Source organism: Aotus nancymaae, unplaced genomic scaffold (assembly GCF_030222135.1).
Source record: "Aotus nancymaae isolate 86718 unplaced genomic scaffold, 86718_ANA_hifiasm-v0.15.2.pri h1tg000017l, whole genome shotgun sequence".
Lineage (NCBI taxonomy): Eukaryota > Metazoa > Chordata > Mammalia > Primates > Aotidae > Aotus > Aotus nancymaae.
The window spans coordinates 11,971,745-11,985,493 of NW_026988429.1; the positions used below are offsets into that span (position 1 = coordinate 11,971,745).

The window sequence follows — 13,749 nt, forward strand, 5'->3', positions numbered from 1 at the left end:
TAGCACTTTGGGAGGTCAACATGGGCAGACCACTTGAGGTCAGGAGCTCGAGACCAGCCTGGTCAATATGGTGAAACCCCATCTCTACTAAAAAAAACACAAAAATTAGCTGGTCCTGGTGGTGCGCACCTGTAGTCCCAGCTGCTTGGGAGGCTGAAGCAGGAGAATTGCTTGAATTCAGGAGGCAGAGGTTGCAGTGAACTGAGATTGCACCACTGCACTGCACTCCAGCCTCCAAAAAAACAAAAGGAGCAGAGTGGAGAGCAGGGCCCTGAATGAGCCCAGGAGGGATACAATTTTTTAGAAAAAAAGACTGGGCTAAAGTTTGGGACTCAGTGGGTGAAGGGATTCCTTGGTAGGTAAAATAATGAGATAACATTTAAGGGGGATCTGAGGGCAGGAGGTGCTGAAGAGGGGGTGTCAAATGGTGCTGGCTAGGTCCCTAAGCCATCTGATCAGCCTGAGAAAAAGGACCCTCCAAAGGAGAGTGAGGCGAGTTTCTGGTCCCAGCTATGTCCCCAGCAGGCCATATGGCTTAAGTCAGTACTTCCTGTTCTCAGGCCTCAGTTTCCTTATCTGAGCCAGGAAGGGGCTGGGTTAGGGTTGCCAGAGAAAATATAAGATGCTCACTTTAATTTGAATTTCAGGAAAACAATTTTTTTTTTTTTTTTTTGAGACACGGTCTCACTGTGTCACCCAGTCTGGAGAGCAGTGGTGCAATCACGGCTCACTGCAGCCTTGACCTTCTGGGCTCAAGCGATCCACCTGCCTCAGCCTCCTGAGTAGCTGGGACTACAGGCATGTGCCACCATGCCTGGCTTTTTTCCACCACTCCAAACCCCCACTGGCTGATTTTAAAAGATGTTTTGTAGAGATGGGAGTCTCTATGTTGCCAGCCTGGTTGGTCTCAAACTCCTGAGCTCAAGCGATCCACTCAGCTTGGTTTCTCAAAGTGCTGGTGTAGCAGGCTTGAGCCACCACACCAGGCAATAATTTTTCATACACGTATGTCCCATGCAATATTTAGAACATACTTGTACTAAATTATTTATTCTTCATAATATTCAAATTTAACTGGGAATCAGGAATTTTTGTTTGCTAAATCTGGTAGCTGGGAGAACGCGTGAATGAGGATGCGGCCAAGAACAGCATCAGCCTGGACACCCGGGGAGAGGAGAGGCAGAGGGATGGGGATGCTTACAAGCAAGGGCCCTGCCTGATCCCCAACGACAGGGGCTTCTCCCTCCATTAGCACACCCCAGGCACCCCGGCAGCTGCCTGGCCTCCAGCAACCCCACATTCTAGCTGTGTGGGGATGGGGTGTGGACCACAGGACATGGACCCTCTGGGCTCCCACCACATCGACCTGTTTGTTCACAAATTGTTATTGGTATTTGTGGTAAACCCAGTGACACGTGGAGGTGACATACAAAAAGAGCAGGACCTGAGAAAGGTTAGGCTGCAGTCTCCCTGCCCATAACACAGGGTGTGGAGGACATCTCAGCAGCCGCCCCACCATGGCTACCTGGGCCCTCCTGCTCCTTGCTGCCATGCTCCTGGGCAACCCAGGTAAGGCCTTCCCCTTGGGATCAATCCTAATGGCCCTCCTAGCCCCGCACACTCAGGCTGGTTGAACCCGGAGCATGGGCTCTGTGTGCACCCAGGTACCCTTGACTCTCCCCAGTTTTCTCCCCACTCATGGAGGCCCGGCCATCCCCTCAGAGCCAGGCTTAGCCCAGTGTGCCGCCCAGCCTGTCAGTGGCCTGGTTGAGGAGAGAGACAGGCTGGGGATTCTGGTCCTAACTCCACTGGCCACACTTGTGGCCTGGGACCCCCCTTTCCCTCCCAAGCCCCTGCCCCCACATCTGTGGGGTGAAGGCCATTGGCCCTCGTCGGTGGGTCTGCTATTCCTTGGGCCCACACTGGCTAAAATTGTGAGGGTTGGTGAGAGAAGGGGGTCTCTTCCCTGTTCAAGGCAGACTTCCTGCCCCCTGCAGCCTGCTCTCTCCCAGGCCTTGGGGTCAGCGTGAGCCCCAAGGGCAAGGACACTCCTGGAAGGGAGAGTGGATTTGGCTGGGCCATCTGGATGGAAGGTAAAAAAAGAAAATCTCCTGAAAGGAGATGGGGGAAGTTTCTAGACAAACTGATCCCCAAACCTTTGTTGCTGGGGGAACAGAGGAGAAGGGAGAGTCTCCCCCTCCTGGCTTTCTAGGAATGTGAAAATATGTGTTTGTGCTGAGAGTGGGTCAGAGTGGCTCCAGGGCAGAGCGTGTGGACAGGTCTCCTGGCCCCCTACAAGGCCCAGCTCCTGTCCTGGGCCCTGGCCACCTCCTTGGCTCCCAACAGACAGGAGAATGGGCTTTTCCTCTCCTTCCACCTGTGGTGGGAAAGCTGAAATGCCTTCTTCTTCAGGTCTGGTCATCTCTCGTCTGAGCCCTGAGTACTATGACCTGGTGACAGCCCACCTGGGTGACAAGGAGCAATCCTGCCCATGCCTGGCCCAGGAGGGACCCCAGGTACATGTTGGCTCTCTGCTCACCTCCCACAGTCCCTCTCCTTTCCTTCCTCCCTGGGTGGCTCCTGGGGTGAGGGCTGGAACTCTCTAATGGGGAGGAGATGGGGGTGGAAGCTGGAGTGTTTCAGAAGATGCTGGTTTTGTTGAATTCACGTCTGGCCAGGAGAGTACAGACACCTGGTAGACTCCCCCAAGGGGATCCTCTGGGGTCTCACCCTTCAAGGAGCCTAGGGTTGCAGAACCCAAATAGGCAGACTCCCCCTGGAAGTTCCTCAACAGGAGAGGGGCAAGTGCAGGGCTGGGAAAGTCCTAGGGGTGTGGGAGGCAGGTTCTGTGTGCCTCTAAGACAAGCAGAAAGGTGGGCAGGGGCCAGGCAGCCAGTTCAGGCCTTCAATGTATTCGTGCTCTGGGCAGAGATCACAGACGTTCCCTCCGGCCTCAGAAACACCAAGGGCCCTTCCTTGGGCACTTTCACACGCTCCTAGAGAGTCTGAGAGACCACCATAAGGGGCTTTTTTTCTTGACAGGGTGATCTGTTCACCAAAACACAGAAGCTGGGCTTCCGCTGCAAGACCTGTCTGAGGATGATCCAGACACTGAAGGACATGGTGAAGGAGCCCACCAAGGTGAGGCCGAGGGGCCACGGGGCCTCCTGTCTGCCGCTCAATGGAGGGGTCAGCCTGTGACCAGGATGGGGGTGGGGGAGCCCAGGGCACCCTGCACAGTGGCCCTGGGGAGGGCTTCGTAGAAGGGAAGCTGTGAGCCCCATGTGTCTGTGCATGAATTTCAGAGTGCTTGTGAAATTGTTTGTGACTCTCTGGAACTGTGTAAGTCAGAGGGCAGAGTATACATGGTTTTCATCACGTATCCTCAAAGAGGGCTTGTCCCAGAGAAGTTAGGAATCTTCCCCTAAAGCCCTAACATTTGTGTCCAAGGCAGAGCTTTGAGAAGCTGGTTCCCAAAGAGGCCTGGGTCAGGATTGATAAATCCCAGATCTGCTGCTTCCAAGCCACATGGCCTTGGTCAAGTCACTTCCACTTTCTGAGCCTCAGTTATCTTATCTTTGAAATGGGATGGATATAGTCCCTATGTTGCCAGTTGTCAAAGCTTTTTTTTTTTGAGATGGGATGTTACTCTGTGACCCTGGCTAGAGTGCAGTGGTGCGATCTCGGCTCACTGCAAACTCTACCTCCCTGGCCCAAGCAATTCTCCTGCTTGAGCTCTTTGAATAGCTGGACTCCAGGTGTGCACCACCATGCCCAGCTAATTTTTGTACTTTTGTAGAGACGAGGTCTCACTGTGTTGCCCAGGCTGGTCTCCAACTTCTGAGCTGAAGTCATCCACCTGCCTCAGCCTCCCAAAGTGCTGGGATTACAGGCCTGAGTCAACGGGCCTGGCTGCCGAAGCTTTTTACAAGAGCTGAAGGCTGGGATGTGCTTCACTCCATGTCCAGCACTGAGTAAATGCTTAACAAATGACTGAGCTACTACCAAGAATGATTGTTTCACTGTCCCTCCTTCCCCGTCATCTGCTCCCTCAAACTACTCAGCCTCCGGGCACTGCAGGCTCACAGTCAGCCCTGGATACCCAGATTCATCCTCCTCCCCTGGGATGGCATAGAAGAGACTTCAAAACCAAATGAGCCAAGACTCCACGCTCTGACCATCCCCCCAACCCCCACCAGTCTTCCCTATGCACCCCCTCTAGCTAGAGTCCCCAGCCAGGTCCTGGACCCAGCTAGCTACATGGCAGAGCATTTAATGTGTGCCTGGTAGCCATGGGAAGCATTCTTCACTCAGAAGGCAGGGACAGGTGCACAGGGGGCTCAGGCCCCAGCAGGGTAATGGTCCTTGTCTCAGGAGCCCTACATGGCCAGGCTTGTGCCAGGCCTTGGGAACTGGGAGTAGGAGCTGAGCCCTGCCTCTACATGTCTCTGACCCCATGGGCACCAGGCACTGTCTCCTTGCCCAGTACTCCCATTGCCAGGGCTGCTGGAACCTGCAGGGTGCCAGATCTGGACAGGACTCACCCTATAACCATGCCTGCCATGGCACTACTGCTGCAGGAAAACATTTCCGATGCTGCAACCCGGCTGTGCAGGAGGATGGAGCCACGACGGCGTGACTTCTGCCTAAAGACCATCAGGAGGTACCTGCCTAGACTTATCCAGTACATCATGGGCAGAAAAACTGCCCAAGAGATCTGTGTGGACATCAGGATATGCAAGCCTTCTGTGGGTGAGTGCAGAGGTGAGAGCAGGGGCACCTCCTGAGGGTTGGAGACAGCTTCCCCCAGGATACATCAAAGCTGCCTTCTTAGGACACATTACTCCCCTACCTCCCAGCACGGGAAAGTGTGGAGAATTGAGCAGATGGATTTTAGTTAGAAATGTTTGAGAAATACTGATTAGAGCTTGGGCTTCAGACACAGGTGGTCATGGAGTAAAATCTGGTCTCCATCTCTCCCTGGCTGTGTGACCTTAAGCAAATAACTTGACCTCTCTGAGCTTCAGTATCTTCATCTGTGAAGGGGAGACAGCAATCCTGATTTCTGATGGATTAGAATGAGAATTGAAGGAGGTCACCATGTGTATGGACCTGACCCTGAGGAAATGTCCTCAGACTGGAGCTATTCAAGGTCATCAGACCCCCCACTCAAACTCCAATCCCCAGTCCAGCACAGGCCCCTGGGGTCAGGAGCTGGGGCCACATCCTCCCCCACAACCCTGGACCCTGAGAGCTGGGCTAGGGAATCCCTTCAGGCTGGGGAGCTCCAGGCCTCTCCCTCCATGGCTGCCCAGGCTTGCCCCGAGACAACAGGCCTCAGCTGAAGGAAACGGGGCCAGAAAGGGGCCTCGGTGATTGGCTCTGGCAGCTCAGTTGGCACTTGCTGATGCTCTGGGACTTTATGCTTGCAGATCAGGGTCCCCACCATTTCCTGTCATTGGCGCTTGTGGCTTTTCTCTTCAAGGCCTTACAACCTGCTCAGGCTCCCGACTGGCTTCCTGGATGTGCCACTGGGTGTCCTCAGCAGGGGCAGGTGGCTGTGGGACCTTAAGCAAATAACATTCTGAGTGCCTGCTTTTCCTTGGGCATCCACCACACCTGCCCACAGCTGGCTCTTCTCTCCGCTCCAGGTCCTCTCTGAGTCCTCTCGCCCTGTCCTGTGGAAGAAGCACAGGCTCCTGTCCTCAGATCCCGGGAACCTCAGCAGACTCCGCTGGCTCCTCCTTCCTCGGTTCAGAATCCCCTCTCCAGTCTCCCTCTCCCGACTCCCTCTGCTGCCCTCCACTCTCAGGAGAATAAAATGTCAAGCAAGATTTTAGCTGAAGCTTACTTTTCTTTGGTGGATTTGGGGTGGGTGTCAGTGGCATGCTGGGGTGAGCTGTGCAGTCCTTCAATAAATGTCTGTTGTGTGTCCCATACACTGTTGTAGATGCTATGGATTTAATGGTGAACCAGACAACCTTAACAGCCCTCATGCAGTTAGTCATGACATGCTTACTGAGCACTCACCACAGCCATGAATTATTCCCAGAGGCCGGGACACACAGTGGCTATGTCTCCAGAAGCTCTCAGACTAGAGGGGGAGACCAGCAGGGTTAGAGGTTTTTTGTTTTGTTTTGTTTTGTTTTGTTTTGGTGGAAAGGAATATAACCCATCCTCTTGCTTCTTGCCTGCCACAGGCAGCCTTCCTTTGCTGTTTCGAGGGAGTGTATCACTTAGGGTCCTTTGGTGGCAAGCAACAGAAGTCTCCACCAATTCTGAAAAGGTAATTTACTGGTTCAAATCATTAAGCAGTCCACAGATATGTTCAGGCACAGAACGATCCAGAAATGTGTGGCATCACCAGAGCCCCAGTCCTGTTTTATTGCAATTTTTCATTCTCCTGACCTCTGTATATTGAAATTGTCTTCAGGTTCGCTTCTCTCTTGGCAGCAGAAATGGCTTCAACAGGCCCACACCTCACATCTTTACAGTGCATCCATCAGAGGGAGAGAGCTCCCTTGGAATGAGATAGGAAGCTTCTTTCCCAGAAGTCCTATCAGATATCTCCTCAGTTCTCATTGGCCAGTTCTCACAGGTTATTTACCCACTCTCTGACCAATCACTGTGTTCTGGAGAATAATGGCATACACTGATTGGCTTAAGCTGAGCAGGGCACACCCCTGGGGCTGAGGTGGGGTCCATCCCAACCCAATCACTTGGTTGACAATAAACATGAAAATCTGGGCTGCTGCTGGTTGGAAGAGGGAAAAATGGATGCTGGCCCCTCGAGGAGAATGATGTGTTATTCTGGGTTCAATCAAAGAAGTTGTTCAAGGGGACTACTGATGCCAAATCTGGGACTATTTGAGCCTCAGAATAGATGACAAGAACAGATTGTAATCCATTGAATAAAGTAGAATCCATGAGTTCATATAAATACAAATAATACATGAATAAATAAACAAGGAAAAGAAAAAATGCTACCTTACAATACAATGACAGATAATAAATGTAGACCTAGTTGCAAAGTATATCCTACTAACGTATTTGTTATAGTTAGTACATCAAATACTTACTAACTTGATTTTTAAAAAGTATTTATTTATTTATTTTTCTTCTTTTTTCTGATCAAATCTTTATTATTAATTTTTAAGACGGGGAAGAAAAACTTTTATCGGTAACCACCTTTATTTATTTTTAAGACAGAGTCTCACTCTGTTGCCCAGACTGGTGTGCAGTGGCACGATCTCGGCTCACTACAACCTCTGCCTCCTGGGTTCAAGCAATTCTCCTGCCTCAGCCTCCTGAGTAGCTGGGATTACAGGCCTGAACCACCACGCCTGGCTAATTTTGATTTTTTAATAGAGATGGGGTTTCTTCATGTTGATCAGGCTGATCTTGAACTCCTGACCTCAGGTGATCTGCCTGCCTCTGCCTCCCAAAGTACTGGGATTACAGATGTGAGCCACTGTGCTGTGTCAACATGTTTATTCTTTTAGAGACAGAGTCTCTCTTTATCTCCCAGGCTGGAGTGCTGTGGCTCTTCTCAGGCATGATCTTAGCACACTGCATCCTCAAACTCCTGGCCTCAAGGGATCCTCTCACCTCAGCCTCCAGAGTAGCTGGGAGTACAGGTGTACACGTGTGCAGCACTGTGCCTGGCTCAATAATAAGATATCAATTAATACATTCCATTATTAGTTAACCTGTCAGTGGAGAAAGCTGTCAGCTGATGAAAGTGAATGCCACCTCTCATGGGGCAAGTCAATATCATGGGCCTCATAATATATAATGCTCTGAGAGAAATACAATACGACTTTTCTATTGTTCCTGCTGAAAACTCAAAAATCGTGAGGAAACATCAGAGCAAACCCGAACTGACATTTTACAAAGTACTTAGCCTGTCCTCTTTTCCTTTTCCTCTTTTTTTTTTTTTTTTTCTGAGGCTGAGTCTCACTATCTCACCCAGGCTCCCAGTTGTGTGATCTTGGCTCACTGCAACCTCTGCCTCCTGGGTTCAAGTGATTCTTCTGCCTCAGCCTCCTGAGTAGCTTGGGATTACAGGAATGTACCACCATACCTGGCTAGTTTTGTATTTTTTTGTAGAGAGGGCGTTTCGCTATGTTGGCCAGGTTGGTCTCAAACTCCTGACTTCAAGTCATCTGCCTGCCTTGGCCTCTCAAAGTGCTGGGATTACAGGTGTGAGCCACTGCGCTCTAGCCCGTCCTCTTCAAAAATGTCAAGGTAACAAAAGACAAATAAAGATTGAAGAACTGTTCCAGACAGAAGGAAGCATGACAACTGATTGCAGCACATGGTTCTAGTTTGGATCCAGACCTATAAAGAACATAACTGGGGGAACTGATAAAATGGGACTGGAATCTGTGATGGCAGTATTCTTTCAATGTGAATTTCTGATTTTGGTGGTTGTACTATGGTTATGTATGGCAGTGTCCTTGTTAGAAAATATACACTAAAGTATTCAAAGAGTAATAGGACATCACATCTGCAATTACAGTGAAACGATTCAGAAAAAAAGGCAATACGGACGCAAAGAATGAGTGTGATAAGGCATATGCCACATCCCTGTGGTAAAGTGTTAACAGTGGGCAATGCTATTTAAGGGTAAATAGGTGCCCCTGTTTACACTGGGAGGTTTGGAAGGTGAAATCTCCAAACTCTATAGCAAGCTGCAAGAATGCAACTTCCAAACTTCATGTAGAAATGTGACCCCCAGTATTGGAGGTGGTACCTGGTGGGAGGTGTTTGAGTCATGGAGGTGGATCCCTGAATTCTTGCGGTAATGAGTGAGTTCTTGCTCTGTTAGTTTCTGTGAGAGCTGCTTGTTAAATTAGTTTCCGTGAGAGTTGCTTGTTAAATCTCCTCTCTCTTCTTTTCTCACTGTGTGACCTCTGCACACACTCTCTCCCTTTCCCTTTTGCCATAAGTGGAAACACCTTTTTGTTTTGAGACGGAGTCTTGCTCTGTCACCTAGGCTGGAGTGCAGTGGTTGGTGCAACCTATAGCTCCCAGGTTCCTGGGTCCAAGTGATGCCCCTGCCTCAGCCTCCGCAGTAGCTGGGACTATAGGCCCCTACTACCACGCTTGGTGAATTTTTATATTTTTAGTAGAGTCGGTGTTTCTCTATGTTGGCCAGGCTGGTCTTGAACTCCTGACTTCAAGTGATCCGTCCCGCTTGTTCTCCCAAAGAGTTGGGATTCCAGGTGTGAGCCACTGCGCATGGCCCAAAGTGGAAGCAGCTTGAGGCCCTCACCAGATGCACATGCTGGAGACACACCTCTGGTATAGCTTAAGGAACTGTGAGCCAAGCTAACCTTTCTTTATAGATTATCCAGCCTCAGGTGTTCCTTTATAGCAACACAAATAGACTAAGACACAACTTTTCTCTAGATTTGAAACTGTTTCAAAATCAAAGTAAGTGACTTGTAGCATTTTGACTTAGCAAATTGGTGGATGGTGGTGCCATTTCCTGAGATGGAGGAGACATGTGGATGGGTAGATTTGGAGGGAATAATGAAGAGCTCTGCTTTGGCCATGTGAAGGTTAAGTGTTAAATTTCCAAGGTGAGATATCAAATAGGGGAATTTGGCCCAAAATACACATTTGAAGTGTGGATGAGGCCATCTAGGAGTGAGTGAGTGAGAGGCCACTTCCAGCCGCTGATTAGTTTTGATCCATGAACTCTAGTGGTGGGCAGTCTGAGTCATCATTGAGAAGAAAAGTCTATGGCATTGAGACACATCTCAATTTTGATTCTTTTTTTTTCTTTTTCTTTTTGATTCATTATTTTAATAAATTCCTTACATGTATGGGATGATGTTATCTGCAAATAGAGATCATAGTACTTCTCTCTTTCCACTGTGAATTTCATTTCATCTTCTTGCCTAATTTTCCTGGCTAGGATCTTCAGTACAATGTTGAACGGAAGTTATCAGAGCAGCAGTCCTTGTCTTGCTCTTATCTCAGGGAAAGCATTTGGTCTTTCACCATTAAGTAAGAAGTCAGTTCTGGGTTTTTCACAGATGCACTTTATCGGGTTGAGGAAGATCCCTTCTATTCCTAGTCTGTTGAGAGTGTTATCATGAAGAGATGTTAAATTTTGTCAAATGATGTTTCTTTGCTATTGAGAGGATCATGTGTTTGTCACTTTTTATTACGATGAATTTCCTGAATTGACTTTTGTTTACTGATTTGCCTTGCATGTCTGGATAAATATTAGTTAGTCATGGTATATAATTGTTTTTTATACTATGACCAAGTAAGATGCAACAATTATATACCATGGTATATAATGGTATAGAACCAGGATTCAGCTGGCTAGAATTTTTTATGTATATATATTTTTGAGACAGAGTCTCGCTCTGTTGCCAGGCTGGAGTGCAGTGGCATGATCTCGGCTCACACAACTTTCAGCTCCTTGGTTCAAGTGATTCTCCTGCCTCAGCCTCCCGAGTAGCTGTGACTATAGGCTACACCACCACATCCAGCTAATTTCTGTATTTTTAGTAGAGATAGGGTTTTACCATATTGGCCAGGATGGTCTCGATCTCCTGACCTTGTGCTTTGCCAACCTCAGCATCCCAAAGTGCTGGGATTACAGGCATGAGCCAGCACACCCGGGGCTAGGATTTTTTTGAAAAGTTTTGCATCAGTATTCAAAAGAGATATGGGTCTGTAGTTTTTTTCTTTTGGTGTCTTCATCTGTTTTCACCTGGCTTTGGCATCAGGGCATTCTCTTCCATTTTTTGGGAGAATTTTTGAAGAATTGGTATTAATTCTTTAAATATTTGATAGAATTCACCAGTGAAGACATCTGGCTTGGTATTTTCTTTGTGGGTCATTGTTTTGTTAACTAATTCAATCTATTTATTATACGTCTATTCAGATTTTCTGTTATTCTTGCATCCGTTTCAGTCATTTATGTCTTTGTAGGATTGTGCTTATTTCACTCTAAGTTGTCTAAGGTATTAGCATAATTAATTAGCATAATAGTATATCCTTTTTCTCTCTGTAAGGTCAGCTGTAATTTCCCCTCCTTCATTTCTGATTCTAGTAATTTGCAGCTTCTCTCTTTTTATTGTGGTCAGTCTAACTAAAGACTTGCCTTTTCAAAGAACCCACTTTTGGTTTTATTTCTTATTCTCGAATATTGTTTCTAGTCTCCATTTTAATAATTTCCACACTTCCACTACAATTTTTTGATTTCCCTTTTTTTCTGCTTGCTTCAGGTTCAATTTGCTCTTTTTCATGTCTTTTTTTTCCATTGTAACCTTGAACTCCTGAGCTCAAGCAATCTTCCTGCCTCAGACTCCCAAGTAGCTAGGATTACAGGCACAGGCCACCATGCTCCCCAATTCACTTTTTTTTTTTTTTTTTTTTTTTAATGAGCTAGGTCTCGCTATGTTGCCCAGGTTGGGTTTGAACTCCTGGCCTCAAATCATCTTCCTGCATTGGCCTTCCAAAGTGCTGAGACTACAGATGTGAACCACTGTACCCAGTCTTTTTCCAGTGTCTTAAAGTGGGATTTGTAAGAGGAAGATTTGAAATCTTCCTCTTTTTCAATATAGGCATTTACAGCTACAGATTTCCGTTTTGGCACTGCTTAAGCTACATCCTGTGAGTTTTGGTGTGTTGTGTTGTGTCTTCATTTCTTTTGCCTCAAGGTATTTTCTAATTTCCCTCTTGGTCGTTCCTTAATCCATTGGTTATTTGGGAGTGTGTTGTTTAATTTCCACATATTTGTGCGTTTCCCAAACTTGTTTTTATTACTGATTACTAGTTTTATTCCATTGTGGTCAGAGAACATATTTTGTATTATTTGTATCCTTTTTAACTTATTGAGGTTTGTTTTATGGGCTAGCACACAGTCTATCCTGGAGGTGTGTTTTCCCACTGCTCTCTGGACTCATCTGGACTTTACTGTTACTGATGAGAAGGCACCTATTAATAATTGGGCGTTCCCTTGTAAGTGATGAGTTGTTTTGCTGCTGTCAAGATTTTCTCCCTCTATTTGGCTTTCTTTCCCTCCCTCCCTCCTCCTTCCCTCCCTCCATCCCTTCCTTCCTCTATTTCCCTTCCTTCCTTCTTTCTTTCTTTCATCTTTTTGTCTCTCTCTCTTTCTTTCTTTCACAGAGTCTTGCTCTGTCATCCAGGCTGGAGTGCAGTGGCATGACCTCAGCTCACTGCAATCTCCACTTCCTTCATTCAAGCGATTCTCCTGCCTTAGTCTCCTGAGTAGATGGGATTACAGATACCCATGACCATGCCCGGCGAATTACTTTTTGTACTTTTAGTAGAGATGGGGCTTCACCATGTTAGTCAGACTGGTCTCGAACTCCTGACCTCAGTTGATCCACCTGCCTCGGCCTCCCAAATTGCTGAGATTGCAGGTGTGAGCCACTGGGCCTGGTGACTTTCAGCATTTGTAATGTGTTGTATTTATCTGGGGATCTCTTTGCATGTATCCTATTTGGAGTTTATTGAGTTTCCTGGGTATGTAAATTGTCTTTCAATAAATTTGTGACATTTTCAGCTATTATTTCTTCACATACTTTTTTCTGTTGCGTTCTCTGTCTCCTTCTCTTCTGTATGCTGCTATACATATGTTGGCATTCTCATGGTGTACCAGTCCTCTGAGGCTCTGTTTATTTTTCTTCATTCTATTTTCTCTCTGCTCTTTGGATTGTATAATCTCTATTGATTTATTAATATCTTCAAGTTGGCTAATTCTTTCTTCTGATTGTTCAAATTTACTGTTGAGCTCCACTGGGGAATTTTCCATTTTAGTCCTCTTCCTCCTCCTCCTCCTCCTCCTCCTTCTTCTTCTTCAAGATGGAGTTTTGTTCTTGTCTGCCAGGCTAGAGTGTAGTGGTGCGATTTTAGCTCACTGCAGCCTCTGCCTCCTTGGTTCAGGCGATTCTCCTGCCTCAGCCTCCCGAGTAGCTGGGATTACAGGTGTGCACCATCACTCCTAATTTTTGTGTTTTTAGTGGAGATGGGGTTTCACCATGTTGGCCAGGCTGGTCTCAAGCTCCTGACCTCAGGTGATCCACCCACCCTGACCTCTCAAAGTGCTGGGATTACAGATGGGAGCCACCACGCCCAGCTAGTTATTGTACTTTTCAACTCCAGACTTTTCATTTGATTCTTTCTTAAAAAATAATTTTATCTCTGTATTAGTATTTCTATTTGATGAGACATTACCGGCATATCTTTACTTCTTCAATCACGATTTCTTTAGCTTTTTCTGACCCTATTTATAATGGCTGCTAGGAAATCTGTTAAATCTGCTACCTGGTTGCTTTCACAGGCAGTTTCTCTTCCTGATTTTTTTTTTTTCTGTGTATGGATCACTCTTTCTTATTTCTTTTTATGTCTCATAAGTTTCTTTTGGAAACTGGGCATTTTAGATAATCTATTGTCACATATCTGGCTGCTGGGCATCCCCTGCCGCTACTCCAAGCTTGATACCGTTATTTACTTGTTTAGTTGTTTAGTGACTGGTTGGATTATTTTAGTGAATTTCTCCCACCCCCAGAGTGTGAAGCCTCTGATGTTGCACCTTTAGGAGTGTTGCGTTGAGTGTACCGCAGCCATCCTGTGATGACAGTGGCTTTGACAGGGCTCTCTTATCTGGTTTTTTCTCTGACCACACCTAACTGGTAAACTACGCTAATTCCTGGCTGATCGCGCTGGTTTTTTTTTCTGTTTTGAAGACGGAGTTTC

The 13,749-nt window shown here is 47.1% G+C and overlaps 1 protein-coding gene across 4 annotated transcripts; it reads left to right on the forward strand.

The window, feature by feature from the left end:
- The first annotated feature begins 1,409 nt into the window (after positions 1–1,409).
- Positions 1,410–5,939, forward strand: LOC105709186 (granulysin). Of its 4 annotated transcripts, none has more exons than XM_064377801.1 (5): positions 1,410–1,569; positions 2,413–2,516; positions 3,043–3,141; positions 4,581–4,764; positions 5,652–5,839. In XM_064377801.1, exons 1-5 carry the CDS (start codon positions 1,518–1,520, stop codon positions 5,660–5,662), a joined length of 450 nt encoding a protein of 149 aa, XP_064233871.1. In that variant the 5' UTR covers positions 1,410–1,517; the 3' UTR covers positions 5,663–5,839. The 4 variants fall into 4 exon arrangements, with proteins under 4 accessions (XP_064233871.1, XP_064233873.1, XP_064233874.1 ...); XM_064377803.1 differs by having other exon boundaries at positions 4,581–4,752; XM_064377804.1 differs by having other exon boundaries at positions 3,067–3,141.
- The last annotated feature ends 7,810 nt before the right edge of the window (positions 5,940–13,749 follow it).

Bases quoted from the DNA above. Each gene is read 5' to 3' on its own strand.
- LOC105709186 (XM_064377801.1), top strand. From the start codon at position 1,518: ATGGCTACCTGGGCCCTCCTGCTCCTTGCTGCCATGCTCCTGGGCAAC. The intron at 2,517-3,042 runs GTACATGTTGGC...TTTTCTTGACAG, and splicing joins TGGCCCAGGAGGGACCCCAG to GGTGATCTGTTCACCAAAAC. The intron at 3,142-4,580 runs GTGAGGCCGAGG...CTACTGCTGCAG, and splicing joins TGGTGAAGGAGCCCACCAAG to GAAAACATTTCCGATGCTGC.